This window comes from Zootoca vivipara, chromosome 12 (assembly GCF_965207765.1).
Source record: "Zootoca vivipara chromosome 12, rZooViv2.hap1.1, whole genome shotgun sequence".
In the NCBI taxonomy this organism is placed as follows: Eukaryota; Metazoa; Chordata; class Lepidosauria; order Squamata; family Lacertidae; genus Zootoca; species Zootoca vivipara.
This window is the reverse complement of record NC_142595.1, coordinates 50,974,318-50,997,463: the sequence shown is the minus strand read 5'-3', so window position 1 is coordinate 50,997,463 and position 23,146 is coordinate 50,974,318. Positions and strand designations below refer to the sequence as shown.

Here is a 23,146-nt window from a genome sequence, read left to right as displayed (position 1 = left end):
ACAAGCTGAAAAGAGGAGGAAGAGAAACTAATCAAAGGAGAGGAACCATTTCTCTGCAAGCTGGAGCCTGCTTTTGCAGCGCGCAGGAGAAAAAGAGCAAGCTTGCCTACCTAGGAGGGTGGGCACAGGTGGACTTAGGGTTGCCAGACTCAATAGTGGACAGGACTTCTGTGCCTTTAATTGCCCTGCTCTCTGCAGACCCTTTGCTTGGAAATTAAACAAAGGCTCTGCTGGTTTCTCTTAAAGGTTTCCAGACTCAAAAGAGAGCAGGGCAATTAAAGGCACAGAAGTCCTGTCCTCTATTGAGTCTGGCAACCCTAGGTGGACTGGTTACCCAGGCACCAGGGGATATCACAATTAACAGCAACATGGGAGATGGTGGCTTTACAGACCCCATCTGCAGCAGGCCTCCAGCAGTGTAGCCATTCACTCCTGGGCACAAAGGTGCTTGGTAACTATCTGTCCCATTTCATTGCATCTACTCCAAGCCCCAGGGATAAAAAGTTGCTGAAAGGTGAGGAATTGAAGGAAGAGATAAAGGCACTCTAGGGAAACATCCCAGCACAGATGATTTAGCTCAAAGCCTCATTTCTAGCACAGGGGGACAAGCATTTTGACAGTGCTATTTAGAGTTCCCATGTCTGGGCTGGGCCTTAAATTAAAAACTCAAACCTAGTTTCAAAGCAAGTATGTTGCTCTTAAGCCTTTTCTGCCAACAACTTCATTTTCTAGGAAGGTGCTATCCTTCGCTCTGCTAGTGTAATTAGACGGGTAGGAAAGTATCTCTCTCCCTTCCTCAAACATTGCAGAGCCCTGGAATGTACCACCCTGGCCTGTGAGACTGAGGCTAAAGGGCATTACTATCACCTGTAAAGAGAGGAATCTATTCTCTGCCCCCCCACAAGCCCACCTTCCTCATAACTATTTCCCTCACTGATCTATCTTACCAGCTCCAACTATAAATAACAGTGAACCCTGCTCTACCCCTACGCAGACAATACTCCCCCCGTGAAACCCCCATCAATGTACAGGTCTCAATTTGGAAGGGAGATGAATTAAGATCTCAAAACCAGTTGTACTGCAAAACCAGCCAGCCACTCAACCAATGCGATCTGCTCCATTCCCCATCGGCAATAAGAACTCCTGAAAATCATTTAGGGTTGTCGGGTTGGTTTTTTTTTTCTCACCTCAGTTCAAGGCTATAATATCTCATCATTCGATCCCTCCCTGTCCCCCCAAAAAAGTCAAAAATAAAATAAAACATGGGGCAGATTGGAAGGAGTGGCCTCCTCAACACAAATCCAATGGAGGGGGAAAAGGGGGGTGGGAAGAAGAGACACTCCTACTAAAAAAAGGGGGGGACACACAAGACTTTGGGATGGGTGTGTGTGGAGAAATTAAACCAGGTCTGTCAATCATCTAAAAAATAGATGGCCTTAGATGAAAGGGCTTCTCTCTTTATCAAGAGTGTAGGGAGGGAGAAGAAATGAAAACAAAGGAAAATAGATCTTTGTACAGGGAGCTCGGTCTTTAAAATGAGAAAACGCAGCCTCGTCTCAAAGTGTCCGTCGCACTCCTCCGTGCGGCTGGCTTGTTTCACCCCCTTTCTTGTACATCTGCCTCCCCCCCAAGCAGTTGGTGCCATCGTGCCAATGGCGCCAGCCCCGCTGGCTGCCCTGCAAGAGTCATGACCAGTCCCCCAGCGGGCGGGGCGGTGGTCAGCGGTGCAGCTGGCTGGCGCAGGGAGAGGCGGGCGGGGCTGCCCACCGGCTCACGTTGAGGGGCGCTGGCTGGCTCACTCCCAGCTCCTCCCCTCCTGGTTGGCTGAGTCCGGACACGTTCGCCAGAGTCCAAGCGACCAAGGCGGGGGGGTCACGATGGCGGGATAAGGCAGAGGTCGCGGGCCAAGCCCTGAAGAAAGGAGGAGCCACCGTCACCAAAGGCGATGCTGGTGCAGGTTCCGGCTCAACACCGACCGCACGTCAGCTGTGAACCTGGAGGGGGAGGAAGCAGGGGAGAGACGAGAGTAAGAGCCACGCAAGGCCTGCATTTTCCACGGGATTCAGTCTCGCACATCAACCAGTTCTAGGGCAATAAAGATCGCATACAAGCAAAGCGACAACCAGACTCGAAAGCCTGCACAAGAGGGGAGGAGACCACAGTTGGAACACCGTGTGTGCAATTCGGGTCACCACCGCTCGAAAACGCCACTGTAGTAATGGAAAAGGTCCAGAAAAATGCAACCCAAACAATTATGGAACTCCCTGCCGCAGGAGGCAGCAGTGGCCACTAGCTGGGATGATAATAATAATAATAATAATAATAATAATAATAATAATAATAATAATATATTTATACCCCGCCCATCTGGCCGGGCTTCCCCAGCCACTCTGGGCGGCTTCCAACAGAAAAATAAAACACAGTAATCTATTAAACAATAAAAGCCTCCCTGAACAGGGCTGCCTTCAGATGTCTTCTAAAAGTCTGGTACAGTAGTTGTTTTCCTCTTTGACATCTGTTGGGAGGGCGTTCCACAGGGCAGGCGCCACCACTGAGAAGGCCCTCTGCCTAGTTCCCTGTAACTTTGCTTCTCGCAACGAGGGAACCGCCAGAAGGCCCTCAGTGCTGGAACTCAGTGTCCAGGCAGAATGATGGAGGTGGAGACGCTCCTTCAGGTATACTGGACCAAGGCCGTTTAGGGCTTTAAAGGTCAACACCAACACTTTGAATTGTGCTCGGAAACGTACTGGGAGCCAATGTAGATCTTTCAAGACCGGTGTTATGTGGTCTTGCCGGCCGCTCCCAGTCACCAGTCTAGCTGCCGCATTCTGGATTAGTTGTAGCTTCCGGGTCACCTTCAAAAGTAGCCCCACGTGGAGCGCATTGCAGTAGTCCAAGCGAGAGATAACTAGAGCATGCACCACTCTGGTGAGACAGTCTGCAGGCAGGTAGGGTCTCAGCCTGCGTACCAGATGGAGCTGATAGACAGCCGCCCTGGACACAGAATTGACCTGCGCCTCCATGGACAGCTGTGAGTCCAAAATGACTCCCAGGCTGCGCACCTGGTCTTTCAGGGGCACAGTTACCCCGTTCAGAACCAGGGAATTCTCCACACCTGCCCGCCTCCTGTCTCCCACGAACAGTACTTCTGTCTTGTCAGGATTCAACCTCAACCTTTAAAAGAGGATAGGACAAATTCACGGAGGAGGAGGGCTACCGATGGCTGCTAGCCAGGATGACTATGCTCTCCCTTCACAGTGAGAGGCAGCAATGCTTCTGAATGCCAGTTACTGGAAACCACATGAAGGGAGAGGGCTCTTGTGCTCGGATCCCGCTCCCTGGTTTCCCCTTAGGGCATCTGGTTGGCCACTGAGAACAGGATGCTGGGCTAGACCGGGCATTGAACAGAGCCAGCAGGCTATTATGTTCTTATGAAACACACACACACACACACGGCTCTTCTAGAAAGACCCACAGAATCCCCGTTTTCTCCTCCCAGCTCCACCCCAGAGCTTTACCTCAAGGCATCAAGCATGGGGAGCAAGTTGAGAAGTGCTGTGTCACTGGGATCGCTGAACCAGGACTTGATAGGTATTGCGTTATCTGCCGAACACACAGAGAGACACAAACACAACCATCACTGCGCTTGAACCACACCCTGCCCCCTCTGTCCAAACCTTTGCTTTGGGTCAAACCACTTAAGATTGCCGGGGGGAGGAGAGAGATACAGAAGGGGCTTGTACAGCCGAAGAATCTTTTGTGTGTGCATGCGCACGCACACACAAATCCCAAAGTGGAGTTTTAGCCTTGCCTTATTCCCAATACACAAGCACTGCGGGGGACTGAACAGAGAACACTTACAACATATTCCTGCATCACTACGGATTGAAAGAGATGACCCCTTAAGATACATTTTTTACACAATTTTAAAAAATAAGGTATGTATAGTTGCACCCGCAATTGCAGGTGTATTTTTTTTTTTAATTAATCTGGCTGCCCGGCAAATGCTTGTTGCAAAAAGGAAGCTCCCATTAACTGTACGTGCCCTAAGGTGATGCAAATCCTTGTGAAGGAACTCACTTTCATTAAAGGCTAGAGAGAGAAGACTTGGTTCTATTGGACCACATCAGAATGGCTTGCCAGATCTGCTTGAGCGTAACAGACAACTCAAAAAAGCGGAAGCAGCAGGAAGACGAGAAGAACGCTTGCTGCATATAAGCAGAGAACTAAGCAGGATGCTTCAATACCATCAAATGAAATAATTTTCTCAGCTGGTGAAAATGAAGAACAAATAGCCGATGCCCAAGTTATGAATGGACATTAGGAAAACCAAGACAGAGTGCAACACATTGGAAACGCATAATGTTGCTAGGCAGAGCATCGGATATAGTGTTGGTCTGTGTGTGACAGCTGCCATCGCCGCTGCTGGTTTGATCACTGAAGAAGACGAGACACTTGTAGATGATCGCAATAAAGTCAAGAGCCCAAGAAAAAGTGATGAAATCCCTGGATCAGGAATTTGATTAACTCCTGTCAGAAGGGTGAAATTGACTTCATCTTCTTTGATGGCTGCCAAAATAAAACTAAAGTTATGCTGAAAGCGGACAATTCAGATAAGCCGCCCTCCAGCATTGTCACAGAACAGAATTATCGCAGTTTAAGATGATTTTTTAAATTTAAAAATGTTAAAAATTGGGGGTTGTCTTATACATGGATAGTGTTGAGGGGTGATGGGCGATTGGTTGCAGCCACGAGCAGGAGATTGTCAGTGGTTATTTGGCAAGTCATTGGCGGCTGTGGCAGGGCCTGCTGTTGATCGGCTGCCGCTGCAGCAATTGTGTGGGCGATTGGCGGCGAGCGGGCAGACGATTGGTGGCTTTGGAAATTGTGAGCGTCAGTCACAAAAAAAATTGTGAGCGTCGGTCACAAAAAAAAGCTCAACAACTCACGGTAATCTCCCCCCCCCCATTTTCTTAATTTGGAGTCCCCCAAAATAGGGGTCGTCTTATACACGGGGGGGGGGCGTGTTATACATGGAAAAATACAGTATTCCGTGAGAGGTGAGCCGGGTGGAAGACATCTCTACCACTTCACTCAAACAGAGAAAAAACAAGTTGAAGTTATTGCTGATAATCTTGTGGATTTCATGAAGGGTGTTGAGATTGCAGGCCATTGGAGGCGATTCTACAATTGATAACACTGGCTCGGAGAGCGGTACCATGCAGTGGGTAGAGGTCAAGCAGGGTCGTAAGCTGATCTGGTTTGCTTGTGCCCTCCACGCACTGCGACACTTGATCGCAGCACTCGATGGAAGACCTTGTCTAACAAGCAAGTAAGACAGGCAACATTGGCAAGATGCTACACACTGCTACAGAACTTGAAAGTGATCCTCCATGTACCAAACTCTCCATTGCAGAGCCTCTCACTTCACTGAGTGGCAATGCCGTAAAGCAATGGTCCTCAACCTTGGGCCCCCAGATGTTTTTGGCCTACAACTCCCATGATCCCTAGCTAGCAGGACCAGTGGTCAGGGATTATGGGAACTGTAGTCTCAAAACATCTGGAGGCCCAAGGTTGAGGACCACTGCCGTAAAGGATCTGTCTACTGATCAAGTGCACAGGTATTGGATCACACAGGAAAATTGGTCCAGTGAGCCATTCAAGGTGGTTAACAACAGCAAACGGGCGTTGTCGCATATGGGTTTCAAAACATGGCCTCAAAGGCAGCACCCTCAGCAACTTAAGACTGATACATGTGTACCTGCTGGTTCAACATCAAAGTAGAACACTTTTGGGTGGAGGGCCCAAGCCACATCTTGTTTCAGCCGCAGAGTGAGGCTGCAAAAGGAGGTTGTCGTGGAAGGTGTTTGGCCAACCACCCAATGCTCAGCATGGCATGCATTTAGCAAAATGATAATCCAGACACTCTTGTGCTCAGGTGACTGTGAGGAGAGGACAGCTGGAGTCCAAAATATCGGTGACTTGAGGTGTGGAGATGATGACATGATCTTTGTGTACCATCCAAGGAAGACACTTTCCAGCAACCCCAGCGCTTCATCCCTGTTGGGAGCTGACATACTGGTCTGACAGGCTATAGGAACCTCCTTTGACATGTAAACTTGCTGCAGTGGAAGTAAGTTTGCAAATTTTACAATGGCCTTGTCATGCTTAGTCTATAGCGAGGCGCGTGAAACAAGTCACGGAGGCAACAGGTAGGGTGTAACTCATGAGAAGCGTGAGGCATGTATCAGAGGCCAAGAAGTGAGCATTTTATGTCCAAGGATGCAACTTCTTGTTTGCATTTCTTCTTAGCTGATGTCATTACTTCCTGATGTTGTTTTGTGATTACAAGTACGCTTAGGAGGATATGTTTCATGCAGAGAAACTAAAATGTTTACAGCATCACCAGACATTTTCAGAAGGTAAAATTAAAAATATTTGGTTTACCAAAAGCAGTTTACGTGCTTTTTAATCGAACGTAGACTTGCCAAGTTCGTACAAAAAGAATAGCAGATTTGAATTCTTCGCACCCGAAAACGTGTTTGTAAGATACCTCGCTGAATATACAGTGGTACCTCGGGTTAAGAACTTAATTTGTTCTGGAGGTCCGTTCTTAACCTGAAACTGTTCTTAACCTTAACTTTAGCTAATAGGGCCTCCCGCTGCCGCCAGAGCACGATTTCTGTTCTCATCCTGAAGCAAAGTTCTTAACCCGAGGTACTATTTCTGGGTTAAGCGGAGTCTGTAACCTGAAGCGCCTGTAACCCGAGGTACCACTGTATCTGCAAGAATTCACCCCCTAAAATGGCATGCCCTCCTGTGGGAATGAGTGGCTCGCTCCTTAAGTACTCGGGGACAGGAGTGAGAAGGGGGAAGATGCAGCAGGACCACCATGTGACGCCCTGGGCTCCAAAGAGCGGCCCCTCACCCAGGCAAGCAGACCCACTGGTCAAGGGCACAGGAAGCCACCCCTCACCCGCCACCCATTTTCACGTGGGGCAAAGGGGACAGCAGGTCAAGCCCCCTACCTGGATGGCTCCTGTAGGCTCCTGGCGAATTGTCCAGGATGACTATGCTGGACAAGTCGTTATGGACGACGGAAAGGTCTTTGATGTAACTGCCCAGCTCCAAAGTGCAGTGCTGGAAGGAGAAAGAGAGGGGGGGGAGGTATGTTTGCACACAGGACAGAAATAGCAATCCTCTCTTAAACTGGACAGGGCTGCAGCTTGGTGGTGACGGGTGGGTGACTTGTGGAAGTCTGCTGTTAAGTTCAGCACACCTCAACCCGTGTGGACTTACCTTCCAAGTTCCGGACTGCAGAATCCGGGACTGGCAGCCATTTGACACCGGAAGTTGCGTCGATGTAACTTCCGGTGTCGCTTTGCCCTTCTATGGGCACCAAAAATGGCCGCCGCCAACACCGGAAGTCACGTCTATGCACTTCCGGACATGCGTAGATGCGACTTTTGAAGCTGGCGGCAGCCATTTTTGGTGCCCATAGAAGGGCAAATCGGAAAGAAAAAAATGGCCGCCGGCAGAAAATAACGGAGAAAAACAGGAGACGAAGTGATACGGGGGACCACCGGGAAAAGGTAAGTAAAAAAGGGGTTTTCCCGGGGAAAACGGGAGACTTGGCAGCTATGGTGATGGATCAGCAGATGATGCAGAGCCCCAGCTGGGTCTTCAGGGGTTTCCTGCTCCCAGCAGAACCGCTTCTTCCAGAGTCCCACGGTTAAGGGGAAATCTCTTCTCCCACACTGTTTAAAGTGTTCATTATTTCCAGACACAAGGCAAAGCTTAATGCCACTATGGACGACTTCATACAGTTCTTCTGTATGAGTAAAGATGCATATGTACGGAGAGAAAGCTATTGCCATGCTAGCTGACACCGCTGTGTAAAACCCACAGCCTCCCCTCCCCTGACTCTCACAGATTCAGAGTCGGACCCTGACAGCAAAGCAGGAGAGCATCAGGACGGGACTTCACATAATGAAAGCAATGCCCCAGAGACTATTATGCCCGTCTCTGCATTCCTGAACCAATGGGAGGGCGAGTGACTCAGCCAGTCAAGCCTTGCTGGCGTTGCTACGGTAACCCCAGTGCACCTGGCACCCTTATCCCAGAACGTCCAGATGTGCCCCTCATTTGGCAGCAAGCAAGCCGAGGTAGAGAGCCTTCCCTCTGAGCCACGGCTACATTGCCAGGGTGGACCCTGCTTCCCCACTCCAGAAGCTGTTTCACAGCCCCAACGTACAGCTAGCCATAAGGGGCAAAGGACTCACCTGTCTGTAGTATCTTCTCTTTAGGATGCTCCTATTATTGTCTAGCTTGTCGGCCACAGCAGAGCCATATATTTCCATGCTGGCCGTGAAGACCACCAGCTCATACCACTGGCTCACCTGAGTTGGCGGGAGGAGGAGGAGAAAAGGAAACAGAGAGGAAGAAGTCAGAGGGGAGCCCCCTTTCTCCTTCACACATAAAAAGAAGCCCCTTTCACTCTCGCAGGCTCCTTTCCAGGCAGATGAAAGCCCAAGATTTGGACAACTTTCACCCGCACATAATCCAAGTTAGACTTTCAGGAAACGCCATCAAATCTCCCCAAACCTTCCAGGCCCTCCCAATACAGATTACATTTAAGCATCACTTAAAACTTGTTGGTCTGAAAAGCTCATTATGAAGGGATTGTGGCAGAGTTATTACCCCAGCCCCTCCAAAGAATGACAGCCAAGGCAAGAGTGCAGCAGGCACCCATTATTAGTCCTGCAAGAGAAGGGGTGTGCAGAAGCACCCCCCCTCTGTTCTCAGTCCTTAACAGAAGAAGCTGCTCCCTGCTCATAGCTCCTATCAGCCTGCAACAAGAGCCTTGTGACGCTTTGGGGGGCTTTCAGTGAACACCTCTTCCTCTTTCCCAGCCTCCGGAAGACTCTTCCTCCCCTCTGGCAGCTTCTCAGGTTCTGGCCAGCCCTCGCACTCTTAAGTCTAAAGCTAAGTAATGATGGCGCCAGGCAAGCCTCCCTGGGGAGAGCATTACACAAGTGCGGAGCCACCACTAAAAAGGCCCTCTTATTGTGTCGCCACCCTCCGCAATACCTGGAGCTCAGGTGATAGTTGCAGTGTTTGGGTTGGTGCATGTGCTTTTATGTATTCCATGCTTTGCACCCTTCCCTGGATTTGAAGGAGATGTTGACTAGCCTTAGTAAGCAAAGTAAACACGAGCTCCACAGGCCCGCTTCAAATTTTTCCGAGTTTCCAGGAAGAAGGGGGAAGTTTTCAGAGAGAAAGTGAAGAGGAAAGGGACTACTACCCTACAGAAGGTGGGACGAATTGCTTTGAGCAGGATTAACGTGGATTAGGCTAGACAGGTGCCGGCAATTAGAGGCAAGGCTGGCTGATCCAGTTGGGTGTGGGATCAGCTCTCCACCCTTGAACCAGACAAGGCAAGGGTGGAGCAGGCCAGAATGGATTTAGCACACCAGCTCCTCTCCCAGGCAGAGCTGGCTCTGGGAAGATGCATCCCTGGGCATGTGCATCACTCAAATTCAATACATTTCCGGGTGATGCGCATGGGCAACGCACAACACAATGTCTTCCCAGTTGCCCTGGCCGCTACTCACCCCCCACCAATGTCACTACACCACCCTCCAAGTAAACTTTTCCCAAGCTGGAACCCTCCCTACGTTTTGGACTACAACTCCCATCAGCCCCTGCCAACAGGCGCTGACGGACAGGCACGGTGGAGGACAGAGTCCTTCAGCATCCGCAGTGTGCCGGGTTTGCTCATCCCTGCTTGGCAGTTTCTCCACGGAGCTCAGTGAGGGGAGGAGGATGGGCCTCCCGATATAGTCCAGCTCAAGGGTGTGAAGCTCTGGACTGGAGGAGCATGCCCAGTGAATCCGTGGCAGTGTAGTGGTCACAGCTGTGGGTTCAAATCCGCACTTGGCCACGTGCAGCACGCTGGGGTGAACTTGCAGGCCGGTTGCTATCACTCAGCCTAACCTACTTTTTGTAGGGTTGCTGTGACGATTAAAAATATAGAGGGGCGGAGAAATGGCACATCTTGGGTCTCCTTGAAGGAAAGTTGGGATAGCAATGTTCTGCAGGCGCACAGCTCTGCTTCTCCTTTACATCTGCAGGTGTGGGAGTGGATGTGCTGGGCTGATGTCTTGCCAATAAACTGAAGCTCAATCCAGAGCCAATAAACTGAAGCTCAATCCAGACTGAGGTACTATTAGTGGGCTGTTTCCTAGACTGGATGGATGGGAGGGTGGCCTGCTCTTGAGGGGGGGTACACTCTCTCTGAAGGAGCAAGTATGCAGCTTGGGGGGGTCCTTCTAGATCAGGCATCCCCAAACTGCGGCCCTCTAGATGTTTTGGCTACAATTCCCATGATCGCTAGCTAACAGGACCAGTGGTCAGGGAAGATGGGAATTGTAGTCCAAAACATCTGGAGGGCCGAAGTTTGGGGGTGCCTGCTCTAGTCCAACCCCCTGTAATGCATGAATCTGCTGCTGCCCTTTACGGGGATCGAACCTGCAACCTTGGCGTTATCTGCACCCTGCTGTGACCAACTGAGCTATCCTTGTTGTTGGACTACAACTCCCATCATTCATGGCCCGTGGTCAGACATGATGGGAGTTGTAGTCCAGCAACACCAGGGGACCCAAGGCTGAGAGAGGCTGTGTCTGTTCCATTAGGACTCTCCAGATGTTTCGGCAAATAGACAGGTTCATGGGGAGAAGGCTTTCTAGATCCTTTGCTGTCACTTGATCCTCTGGTGGCACAGAGTGCCTTCCATCCGCTATACGGCTGGTGGCCCAGCTGCACCCCTATCTGGACTGGGACAGCCTAACATCTGTTGTCTGTGCTCTAGTAACCTTTAGGTTAGATTACTGCAATGCAAGTTATACATAGGGCTGCCCCTGAAGACGGTCTGGAAACATCAGTTGGTGCAGAATTCAGCAGCCAGGTTGCTCACTGGGCCTAGCATGGTTTGAGCCTGTAGCGCCAATCCTGGCCCGACTGCACTGGCCGCCAGTTAAGTTTCTGGGCCCAATTCAAAGGGCTGCTTTTGACCTATAAAGTTTTTAACGGCTCAAGACCGCCTCTCCCCAAATGAACCTTCTTCAAATGCCCCATTCACAAGAGGTCCAGAGGGTGGCAACATGAGAATGGGCCTTTTCTGCGGTGGCTCCCCACTTGAGGAATGCTCTCCCTCAGGGAGGCTCGCCTGGCACCTTTGTCACGTATATTTAAGACCCAAGCAAAAAGGTTCCTCTTCTGCCTAGTTATTGATTAATTAAACAATCTATGGCCTTTTAAACTGGGGGGGGGGTTTAATGCATTTTTGTGTGTTTATATTGTAGAGTGCCCTGGGATCTTCGGATGAAGGGTGGTTTATAAATTTAATAAATAATAACAAGAATGGCAATGTTATAATCAATAAAATAAAATAAATAAAAGATCTGTCTTGCGCACAAGCTTCTTACCACTTCTAGGAAAAAGTCCACGTGAGGCCTCTTGTGTACAAAAAAGCGGACTGGATGTTTGTCTATGACAACCTGGAAACAGAGGAAGGCCTTTTAGTCAAGGCCCGGCAAAACAAAATAAAGCCCAGAGCCTTCCTGATGCTGTGGACTACAACAGCCGGTGGCTGGGGCTGATGGGAGTTGTAGTCCCAACACCAGCAGGAAATCGGCAGGTGGGTGAAGATAACTCACTGACAAGTTATCTTAGGGCTCCGTAGCTGCCTCTGATCCTCACAAAACGAGGCCAAGCAACCCCAGTGGCTGGTGTGGGTTGCTGTGGGAACTCCGGGGCTTCACCTAAGCCAAGGCAGCTGCTTTCTAAAGCCAGGAAAACAGCCCTGGACATGTGAAGAATGCAGACTGGCTGGTGAAGAGATCCTCTGTGATGGCTGCACCACCGCAAACTGGCTCAAGGTTGCTAACCCTCCCTGCTGCACCTTGCGGAGGCCAAGAAGGCCTCCTCCTCCTCCCTTGAGCCTACACAGCTGCTGTCAAGGGAGTGTGCAGGTCAGTAACCACAGAGTTCAAAGATGGAGTTAACTCTTTGTTAGCTGAAAAGCAGGATCTCCACAGACTTGACTGAGTGTCAGGCTCAGGCCTAATGAGCAAAACAGCTTGTTCCCAGGAGTCTCCCTCCATGAAAACCAGTGGCAGAGACTGAAGGCCCCCTCCTCTCCCCAGGACTTTCCCCAAGCAATCAGAGACAATATACCGTGTTTTCCTGTGTATTAGACTCAAAAATCATGTCAAAAAACTGGGGTAGTGGCATGGATAGTGGATGGGATAGTGGCATGGAGGGGAAGCTGTGCCCGGCGGCTCGTGCTCTAGGGAGCTTCCCACCCACATTGGCATGGGCGGGAGCGGCTGCCCACTTTGCCAACCCCCAGCAACGGCCCTGCTGGGGTGATGGTGCGCGTGCAATTCCCCCTTAAAAAAAGCTCAACAACTTTGGGCCATCTCCCCTCATTTTCTTTTAATTTAGTCCCCCCCAAAATAGGAGGGGGCATCTTATGCATGAGGGCGTCTTATACACCGAGAAATACGGTATGTGCACATCATCAACCTCTCCTCCACCCTCTTCATGCCTCTTCAGGTTCTGGAAGACAAGGGTGGAGAGGAGCTGTGACTCTCCGCCTGTCTCTTGGGCTCCCACCCTCCTGCTTCAGCTTTTTCCTCTCCCAGCTCACTAAGCCCTGTTACCCCTTGGGCTTCCGACACCTCCTCCTCCCCGTTTCCTCGCTCTTGACCACTCGTCGTCATCCCACCACCAATCCCCGGGCTCTGAGCCTTCTTCCCTGGGTGGTTCTGGAGATGGATCCTCCCACCATTCCTCTGCGTCCTTCGAGCCCCTGCCCTCTGCGCCCCTTGCGCCGAGCTCCTTCTGCACCCAAGAACGGCTCACCTTAAGGATGAAGTCGGGTGGAGTGCCAGGCCTCACCGTGGGCCGCAGGACTCCGTCGTGATGGGAGTGGATCAGCGTCTCATCCAGGTCGAGCACAAGGATCTTCCTCTTCACCTGGTCTGGTGGAGGTGGGGAGAAGAGTGTCAAGACAAACAGCTCAGTGCCCTACACACCTCCCTCTTTCCAGTGCTCTGGGGAAAGCCTGGGTCAGGGGGAGGGAACCAGGGAGACACCCCCCTCCCCACGGGGCAATGTACTTACTGAGGCGCTCCCGTGAAACTTTGGAAAGGGGAAGAATGTCGTAGCGCACCGTCTGGTACTGTATCACCTGCCGGACAGACACAGGTAAAGGGGGGGGGGTTATGAAGGGTGGCCCAGAGAGAACATCTGAAGGGCCAGTGTTAGAAATTAGGCAGGTGCCAGGCGCGTTTTGCGACCAGCACTGGTCCACCTGCAGCCCTGTGGAGATCTCTGGACGCCAGGTTGGCGACGGACATTTCCATCTGGCTGGCCCCTCAAACCTTCTTAAGCAGGTGAGCAGCAGAGCTCATTTCTTGCATTTATCTCCCACCTTTTCCTCCAAGGAATACATGGTCCGGTCCACTCATCAGTTAATCCCTACAACGACCTTGTGAGGTAGGTGAAGAGGCAGCGACTGACTCCAAGGTCACTAAGGACTGTGCTAGGATTTGAACCCAGAACTCCCAGGTCTTCGTCTGACACACTCACCACTGCAACCACCCTGACTTCCTAGAATCCTTCTGCTATGGGGCAGCTCTATAAATTAAGTGGGTAAATAAATATGGGGGGAGCAAAATGTCACATAGAGAAGAAATATTTTCCTTGAAGCTTGAATTTCTCTTATTCGGGATTGGTTGACTGGATGTAAATCGCTTTGAGACGTTTTCTTTAAGATATATGTAAAGCGGTATAGAATTGAAATTAATAATAATTTGCACTGCATGAACAAAATAGCGCCCCTAGACATTCCGTTGTGGCAACCGTAGCTGAGGTTTAAGGTGCCCTTCTGGCGATTAGCTTATATATACGAATTTCTAACACTGCAGAAGGCAGGACACTCAAGACCAGAAAAGCTGGATATCAAGAGAGGTCTCACCCTGCCTGCATCGCCTCCCTAACCAAGCCGCTTATTCCAGGCCCAGCTGAGAGAGGCAGTTGTCACTACTGATGCTGACAGCCTCCAGGATACCCTTGTGACAGAAGTTTTCCATCTCTGCAGATTTAGGACTTTTTAAAAGGCAAACCCCACAGCAACCAGCCTGGCACCTGGCACTTAGCTGTTTTGAAAGCCGACCCTCTTCCTACTTCCAAGGAAACCGCTATGAAGTGGGGGGCCTGGCCACTTGCTCATTTCCGCTGAATTCTGCTTAGCAGGAAAAGGGTGTCAACTCCACGCAGCTTGGAAAGGAGAAGCTGGGTGAACTGTGCAGGGCACCCTCCCCGCACCCAGGCTGTGCGTTCTCCACACATTTGAGAAGCTCGCTGGACGTGACCAAAGGGGCCAGCCATGGCCTCCCTCAGGCTAGCCTACCTCTCAGGGTTGTTGCTGCAGGGATTAAATGGTGGTGGTGGTGGGGAGCCATATACGCCACCTTGGAAGAGAGAGAGTATAAATGCAACAAATTACAAACCCAAGTTGCAGCCAGCAGAGTATTCTGGACCAGCAGAAACATTATACAGAGAATCCCGCAAGCAAATCACACACACACCCCAAGTTCTCGGGTATCCTCCCCCCACAATTCACTCTCATATCTCTCGCCAAAAGACCTTCCGTTTTTTGGATTTGTTTTTTTTCAAAAGGCAAGAACAAAAGAAGCTGCCTTGTACCAGTTTGGCCTATTTGTCCACAGAGCCTAGTACCGCCTGCTCTGGCTGGCAGAGGCAGACTGTTCCCGTCACCTTCCGGCAGAGATCCTTTTAGCAGAAGGCGGCCCCGGGGATAAAAACCTTCTGAATGCCAAGCAGATGCCCTGCCACCGAGCCAAGGGCCCTCTCCTTAAACGGAGAGCAGTGAAGGGACTGAGCTCTGAACCAAAAGGTCTGCCTTAAGAGAGTCACTTTTGCCCTGAGCAAATTCATTTAGGCAAGTCGAACTCCCAGTCTCTGTCCCAGCCGGTGGGAGGAGAATACTGATCCACCCTCCAAGGTTGCCATTAAGGAAGGATTCTTGACGTAACACTCTGCCTGCATTCCAGGATTTTTCCTGGATTTTACCACCGGACCTGCCTCAGAGGCCAGGAAGGGACACACCAGGTAGCCAGGTTGCTGTTTGACTGATCAACAAACCACTTCTCAGCCAGAAGCTATCATCAAAGTGGCGTAAAGGGGGGGAAATGATTACACTCCAGAAGTCATTTCTACCATTATACAGTTAAAATGCTGCCATCTACCTTCGGGGAATCATAGTACTGTAGAGCTGGAAGGGACCCCGAGGGTCATCTTATATGGGGATTTGAACCCCTTTCTCCCAGGCCACAGTCCAGCACTCTAACCCCCGCGACGCACTGCCTCTTGCGAAAGGCCCCCTGCCCCCAGCTGCACAATTTCCACACCGAGAGTGCAGAAGGCCTTCGGATATTCACACCATGCCTCCTGGAGCATCTCTGGAGAAAAGGCCTCTAGGAAACGGGATGGGGAGGGCTCAGAGCCCATGCCAAAGAAGGCCCCTGCAGATGCCAAGCCCTCTCTGGTTTGGAGGGTCTCCGACAGCCACAGAGGGCAGGTAAGGTCTCAGCTGCCAGCCAGAGCTGACTGCACTGGGCCAGAGAGGCCAATGGTATGACTCTCCACACAGCGGCTCCTCATCTCGTGCCTGTCCAGGTCTATTTTTGCCTTCCACCTGCTGCTTTTCCTCAAAAGGCTCCTCTGCAAGGGCACATGGATGGCCGCAGGCCCAGGGGTCTGTCTCTCGCTCTCTTCCCGCCCCCCCCCCCCGACCTGGCCTGCCTCCTTACCCACCCACACTCGCTCACATGAAAGCTGCCCCCTCAACTGCCCTTGGCAGGCACCTGCAAGTCCCATGCCTGCGGCCGACACCCTCCCACCCCACGTGGTCCCCTCCCAAAATTAGCCAGGGGCAGCCTCTTGCGACTGGGAAGCCAGCCAGAGGCCAGGAGGCACCTGTCCCAGAAGAAGGCACTGGAACTGGGGGGCTGGAAGGAGCGATAGCAGGGATTGGAGGCCCAAGGAAACAGAGCAACCTCGGGGTGCAGAGGGGGGGTGGGGATCAAGGAGCACCCTGGGCCCCAAACCATTATAATGGGGGCAGCCCTGTCTCTTCTCTCTCTCTTTCTCTCTCTTTCTCTCTCTCTCTCCTATACACCCTTGGTGAGAGGCCATCTGGGGCCATGGCAGCAGATACTACAGTTTAGCTCAGTGTTTCTCAAACTTGGGTCCCCGGCTGTCGCTGGACTACAATTCCCATCACCCCTGACCACTGGTCCTGCTAGCTAGGGGTGATGGGAGTTGTAGTGCAAAAACATCTGGAGGGCCGAGTTTGAGAAACACCGGTCTAGCTAGTCCTTCCTATGCTTTGACCTGACACCCAGTGTGGCACAGTGGTTAGAGTGCTAGCCTTAGTACCTGGCTGGAAGACCAAGGTTCAAATCCCCAGGCAGCCATGAAGCTTTCTGGGTGTGGCCTTGGGCCAGCCACTCACTCTCAGCCAGTGTTAAAAACTCAAGATATAAAAGCCAGTTGCCAAATGGCACCTTAAATCTAGGTTTCAGTCATCACAACGGAATATCAATTTGCCAGGGGGGTTGGACTAAATGACCCTCAGGGTCCCTTCCAATGCTAAGATTCTCAACTACGTTCCTTGATTGTCATTCCTTGACAACAATTCACTTGCCCCAGTATGCAAGGAGGAGAAACACACAGTGAAATGGAAATGGTATTAACTATGGTCCAAGGCAGAGGTTTTTAAACGGAGATTGCCAACCTGGTGCCCAAAAATCTCTGCGTAGTTGCAATTGGACCTGTGCCAGTAGCATAATTTGCCTGGTGCCTGGTTAATTCCTAACACTGCTCTCAGGCTAACCTACCTTGCAGGGTTGTTGGGAGGATAAAGTGGGGGCGGGGGGAAATGTATGTACACCTCCTGAGGGCTCCTTGGAGGAAAGGTGAGATATAAATGTCTTCTCACACAGACAGAAAAGTTGGCAGAGAGGTGTAAGCAGCAGAAGTCAAGAGTCCAAGCCTTGAAGCACATGTCAGTGTGAGCGTCCTGGGGGCACCTCTACCTTCCCCCTCTTATCAAACAGATGGTGGAGGGAGGGATTTATGAGGCACATGTGGACTTAACCCTCTACTCCAGAGTAACCCCACTCCCCGTGGGTTGCTCTCGTAAAGACGGCCTGAGAAACTAAACCAGAGGCTTTACTTCCTCTCCAAGTCGCTGGGGCCTCAAAGTGCAGAACCTCACCATCACTTTGAGAGAGCTTCGGAACTTGTTGTGAAAGGAAGTTTCTGGGGTTTGGTGTTGACAAGTGGGTTGTTATTTTAAAAAAAGAAAGAAAGCCTGTGTGCATTTAAGTTTTCTCTTACTAGAGAGAGGCTGAAGAACAAAGAGAAAAGAAGCCGAGTGAAGAAAGAGACGGCTTTTGCACTCCCCATGTCACACATTGTTTGGGTTTGTGCTCTGGGTGGGACGGAAAGGGGTGCCCTTAGCCGCCTGACGCAGAAAGACAGACAGACAGACAGACATCTGGTCTGGCCTGGCGTCATTTGCTAGCCGTTTCTTTGGGTTACCAGATGAGCCTGACAATTCCTCAAGAACCCGGCACAACACGCCACTCAGCTCCCAGCTTCACCTGCCACAAATTTCACCCTGGACCTCAACATTCAAGAGCTAATTCTGCAGTGGCACCCGGAGGGAGGAGCCCGCTTCTGCCCAGGGCCCTCCTTGCTCAGGCTCCTAGAAGCTCAGCGCTGGAGTCTAGGAAAAGGAAACATCCGAAGGGCGGGTATTAACATTAACAGCAAAAGCATTGCCATTGCCTTGTCTACTGTCACCAAGCCACTCTAATTATTTCTTCTGATATGACTGTTCCCTACCCTCTCTCCTCAGACGTCTGCCTCTGAAGACGATGCAGAAACTTCAGCTGGTGTAGAATTCGGCAGCCAGGTTGCTCACCGCAGCAAGAAGGTTCGAGCATGTAACACTGGGCTGGCTGCCAATTAGTTTCTGGGCCCACTCCAAAGTGCTGGTTTTGACCTATAAAGCCTTAAACAGGTCAGGACCATAATACCTCAAGGACCACCTCTCCGCATAGGAACCAACCCAGACCCTGTGATCAGCACCTGAGGCCCTTCGTCATGTGCCTCCTCCACGAGAGGACAGGCCTTTTTTGCAGTGGCTCCCTGTTTGTGGAATGCTCTCCCCAGGGAGGCTCGCCTAGCACCTTCATTACATATCTTTAGGCACCAAGCAAAAATGTTTTGGCTGATTGACATCCTATGGCCTCCTAAATACGTTCAGGCCATGGGAGGGATTATCGGTTTGATTTTGTTCCTGTTTTTATTAAGTATTTTCTGCTCTCATTTTTTATTTTTATGTTGTGAACCGCCCTGGGATCTTCGCATGAAGGGTGGTATACAAATTTAACAAGTAAAATAAAAAAAACTCCTGAGCTGCCTTGGAAAAAAATCCAACATCCACTTTCCTTGTCTCCTAGAAGGGGAACAGACACTCCCAATCACAACCTTTCTGTTAGGAGGAACGCCCCCAGCCTCACTCAAGACTAGGCTCCCTCCACCCTTGGCAATTTGCTGCACTCCAGATACCCTGAACTACCACTCCCAGCCAGGACTAGGTTAGGGAAGGTTGGTCAACAACACCAGTCAGCATTGGGGGGGGGGGAGCAGCTACTCTCAGGGGAGCAACCAGATGGACTGGGTGCATTTAGGGTGTCTGGAGGCAGCTGGGGTGTGTGGATGGTGGCCAACTAATTGAGGTTGAACCCCAACAAGACAGAAGTACTGTTTCTGGGGGACAGGGGGATTCACTGGTCCCAAATGAAGTAACTGCTCCAAAATGACCAGGTGCACAGCCTGGGAGTCGTTTTGGACTCACTGCTGTCCATGGGGGCACAGGTCAATTCTGTGTCCAGGGCCTGGACAGAGCGGTTTGGCAAAGCATCATAGATTCTCATGCCAGCCAACAGTAAAGCACAGAGTGGGCAGCCTAAATGGGTTTCAAACCCTTCACGTGCTCAACTCCCCACAGTCTAAACAGGAATCAGAGGGAAACAAGGTACTGTTCCGCTGGATGACTTCTCCCAAAGCACCCTGCCGTCGCCAACCCCAAGGAGGAGATCCAGGCTGATCCAGCAGTAGCTGTGCATGGAAGGAAAGACAGCAAGTGGGAGTCACACAGGCAGGCAGGCAGGCAGGCACACACACACACACACACACACACACACACACACACACACACACGGCACTTGCTTCCTTATATTTCTGCCAACAGCAAACTTTTGGAACACACACACGCGCGCCACAGTGAGGGCATGGCATCCCTGGTGCCCCACAGCTATCTTGAACGGCAAGTATTTTAAGCATATCTTGAACGGCAAGTATTTTAAGCACTCTTCCCCAGCAGCTGTCCCAGGACCAGCAGGGAGACCAAAGGGCTTCAAGGTAGCTCCTCCGCCTCATGATATCCCAACCTAATTTCCCCCAAAACTGGTAATCCAAAACCAACACCTGTAGAAACCAGCCGCACAGATATAAAATTATCAGTGTGCCACCTGGTAATAAACTCCCTGCCATATGCCAGCAGCATCTAGACAGAGCTGCTTCACACACACACACACACACACACACACACACACCCCTACCCTCCACATATTTCACACATATTTCACAGCTTCAAGTACAGTATCTTATTAGTCAAGTGTCAAAGAAATGGGCTCACGAACCAGTCTAGTTTGGGCTTGAAACTCTCAAGTGCAAACACGGCAACCTGCTTAACTGTGAGTGTGGTGAAAGTGTGGTGAAAAGCTTATCCTGCAAGAAGGAAGAGATGAAGGCTGCCTCCCCCAACAACATGCTCCAGTTGCAACTGTCCCAGCATTCACCCGGTCAAGATTTATTTCAATTTTACACACAAGGTAATCGAGATGGAGTGATCTATAGGAGAACCGTGCACTACACCCGAGAATCCCACGTCTAAAGCCAGCCCAATACTTGAACTGCACCCAGAGTCCTCAGCATGGTAGGGGCACAAGGAAGGAAACAGAGGTCCGTGGGAAACTTAGGAGAAGGAAAACTTCAGGTACCCTTTCATAATTAGGTACAGGTTGTCCCTCTCTCACACAAACGCAGGCAGAAAAACAACAATGGCTGTAGCTAAAGGAGCAGTCAAGCTTGCCTCAGTATGCAAGGAGAACACTGAAATCTAAACAAACACTGAAATATCCAGGATCTCAAGCTTCACACTTCCTGTCTCCATGAAAACCAAAGCACCCGGGTTTCCCCTTCAAATCCCTTCTAATATTTGTTAACAGAATCAATGGACCTCAGTGTTGTTCCCACCCTCCAAAATCATCTGAAACAAACAGAAATAATGGAAATCCAAGGATGAAAAAAAAACAGATTGTGACCCCCTCAGGCTGGAAATCGCAAAGAAAATTGTTTTGTAGTTCCTACTGCTTCTAGTTTCCTTTTTGTCCAGTCCCAGTTCACATATGCGGCAGGGGTGTACTGAACTGGGGTGTAAAGCAGAAATAGCAAATGGGTGCCCTCCAGACACTGAGGATTACAAACTCCCCCCCCCCCCCGCAGCCCTAGCCAGATTGGCCAAACGACAGGGAAGATGAGGTTTGCAGTCTACGACCATCTAAAGCCGTTGAGAGAAAAAATAAAGTGGCAATCCCTGCAGATTGATTCCTAATGATATCTGAGAAAAGCACCCAAAGTTTGATGAAACTGTGAGCTGAAGGAACAGGAAACTGCACGGCACCATTAAGCGTTATAAGTGTATTAATCGGTGTAAACAAGTTTTACATACGTATAGTTTGTAAAGGAATTTCAGGCTCAACACACAGGCCTGATGTTTTGTTTCAACTTAGCTCCCAATCTCAGAAATACCCTTCCTCTAAGGCCAAATGGGTTCATGGGGAAGTTACCCCCCCCCTGTTTTGGTACCCCATTGTTTTCCTATAAACTACTTCTGCTGTGACCTACGGTAAGGAAGCCTCTTCCAACACTGTATGCTCCAACTGTTTTGGACTGTAACTCTCCTGCAGCATTTGGGTTAGCTATATTCCAAAACCAAGTTGGGAAAGGGTGGCTTTCAAGAAGCCACTTCAGAAGTGTTAAGTTACGTACTACACTTTTAAACTGGGCGACACGTTCACTCGCTGCTATTCACTATCTCCACTATCTGGGCTTGTGAGTGTTTTAGGGTACTTCTTGTTTTCTTTAAAGCTGAAACGACACTTGCAAAACTTTTAGTAAAACATCCGCTGCAGGGTCAATGGTGAGACATTGTAACGACCGGCTGAAAAACCATGGACCAAATTTGAAAAGGGACTTGAACTGTCAGCAAAGTCTGAAACCGGTGCATTTCCTCGCTAGCTCAATTTTAACAGCATCTGAACTGTTTGCCACAACACGAACCAGACACCAATCACCTTAGGGTACCTCCAGCAAGGGGAGACGCCTGAGCCAAGGCCTTGGTACAAACCCCAGGCCAGGATTCTCAGCTCTACACTTGGACCTCACTCACACAAACAAGTAAAACCCATACCCAGGAAAACTCAACAAGATGTTAAGTCGTTATGACCTTCCACCCTGGCCAAAACTTCGTCCATGGAACTAGGCAGGTACGCACAAAGTAAGGTATGCACAAATACCTTCCTCTATGCAAACACACCCCTCGAAACAACTTTCAAGGAAATAGGGAGCATGTATGTAGTAGCTATGTAGCTCACAGGTAGAGCATCTGCTTTGCATGCCAAAGGTCCCAGATTCAATGACACCTTGGAGAGTTGCTGCCGGTCAGCACAAACAACAGCGAGCGAGGAGGACCAATGGTTCTGACAAGAAGGCAGCTTCCTATGCTCTTATGTTGGGCTGGCGGAGGGTCACTCTGGTCGGGAGGGCAGAGAGTTGCAAACCGAGGAGGATTCCTAGCTTGAGGCGACCCCACGCTCCCTGCCGCTTTAGAGGGGCGGCGGCGGAGGGGGCCAGCGTCTGACTTTTAAAAGGGAAAGCTCGCTCTGCACATCCTCAGAGGCACTCTTGCCCTTGGAGCGCGGGAAGGCAGGGGCTCTTTCCAACCCGGAAACGACACCCACCCACCTCGGGGGTCGGGGGGCTATACTCACGGTGCGGGCCTGCCGCCGCAGCAGGTACAGCAGGAAGCCCCAGAGCTTGGCGGCGAAGGCGAGGAAGGCCCGGAGGCCCAGCAGGCACTGCGAGCGCATCATCCCGCCGGCGGGGCCCGCCGCGCCCCCGGCCCGGCCCAGCTCCGCCAGCTTCCAGCGGGGAACGGAGGCCGGGCGGAAGGAAGGAGGGGAGAAGGGGGAGCGGAGAGGAGGAAGAGAAGGAGCCGGGGAGGGCGGGAGGGGGAAGGGGAAACCGAGGCGGGCGAGGGGCCGCCGCCCTCCGCCTCAGCCCGTGCCCGCGGGCGCCGCCATCTTAACTCCCCGCTGTCGGTCGCTACCGGCTTTAGGGGGGAAGCGCTCCCCCCCTCCCCCGCCGCCGACCGTAGTCCTCTTCTTCGGTCCGCTTCCGGGGCAACCGACCCAGCGCCAGAGACTGCTTCCGGGGGCGTGCGGCCGCGTCCAATCAGAAGCGGAGGGAGTCGCAGCCACGGCGCCGACGAGAGCACTGCGCCTGCGTTGAGCGCTGGAGGAGACGGTTAAGTAGCGGGAGTTGGAGCGTGTGGCGGTGGGGGGCGGGTCGGGGGAAGAGGCATGCGCGAGGACAGAGCCGCGCATGCGGCCAAGGTTGGGGTCTAGGAGGGCGGTGTTGCGCACGCGTGAAACGAAACACACAGAAACACAGCCAGCTGAAGGAAAAAACCACGAGGGTGAAGTGAGCAGGCGCGCGCTGATTAGAGAGTCTTCAAGTCTGAGCATGCGCTGAACGCACTTGGAGGCGGGGGGAAACAACGGAGAGGGAAAGGCGCTTGCGCTTAGAAAGCAACACGCTCGCTTGCGACTACAGTAGATGTATAGGGATAGACCCA

The 23,146-nt window shown here is 51.3% G+C and overlaps 1 protein-coding gene across 1 annotated transcript; it reads right to left on the bottom strand.

The window, feature by feature from the left end:
* Positions 1-1,153: 1,153 nt before the first annotated feature.
* CTDNEP1 (CTD nuclear envelope phosphatase 1) lies at positions 1,154-22,693 on the bottom strand. Its single transcript, XM_035136110.3, has 8 exons — positions 22,281-22,693; positions 13,189-13,255; positions 12,928-13,046; positions 11,487-11,558; positions 8,283-8,399; positions 7,029-7,140; positions 3,519-3,603; positions 1,154-1,994 (listed from the first exon to the last, which is right to left on the bottom strand). The coding sequence occupies exons 1-8, from the start codon at positions 22,380-22,382 to the stop codon at positions 1,934-1,936; spliced, it is 735 nt and encodes a 244-aa protein (XP_034992001.1). The 5' UTR covers positions 22,383-22,693; the 3' UTR covers positions 1,154-1,933.
* Between the last annotated feature and the right edge of the window lie 453 nt (positions 22,694-23,146).

What these genes read in the sequence shown, in the direction of transcription:
- CTDNEP1 (XM_035136110.3), bottom strand. Translation starts at nt 22,382, where the DNA reads ATGATGCGCTCGCAGTGCCTGCTGGGCCTCCGGGCCTTCCTCGCCTTC. An exon ending in AGTTTCACGGGAGCGCCTCA is followed by an intron (nt 13,047 to 13,188) that starts GTAAGTACATTG and finishes CACCTCCACCAG; the next exon opens with ACCAGGTGAAGAGGAAGATC. An exon ending in AGAGAAGATACTACAGACAG is followed by an intron (nt 7,141 to 8,282) that starts GTGAGTCCTTTG and finishes TTCTCCTTCCAG; the next exon opens with CACTGCACTTTGGAGCTGGG.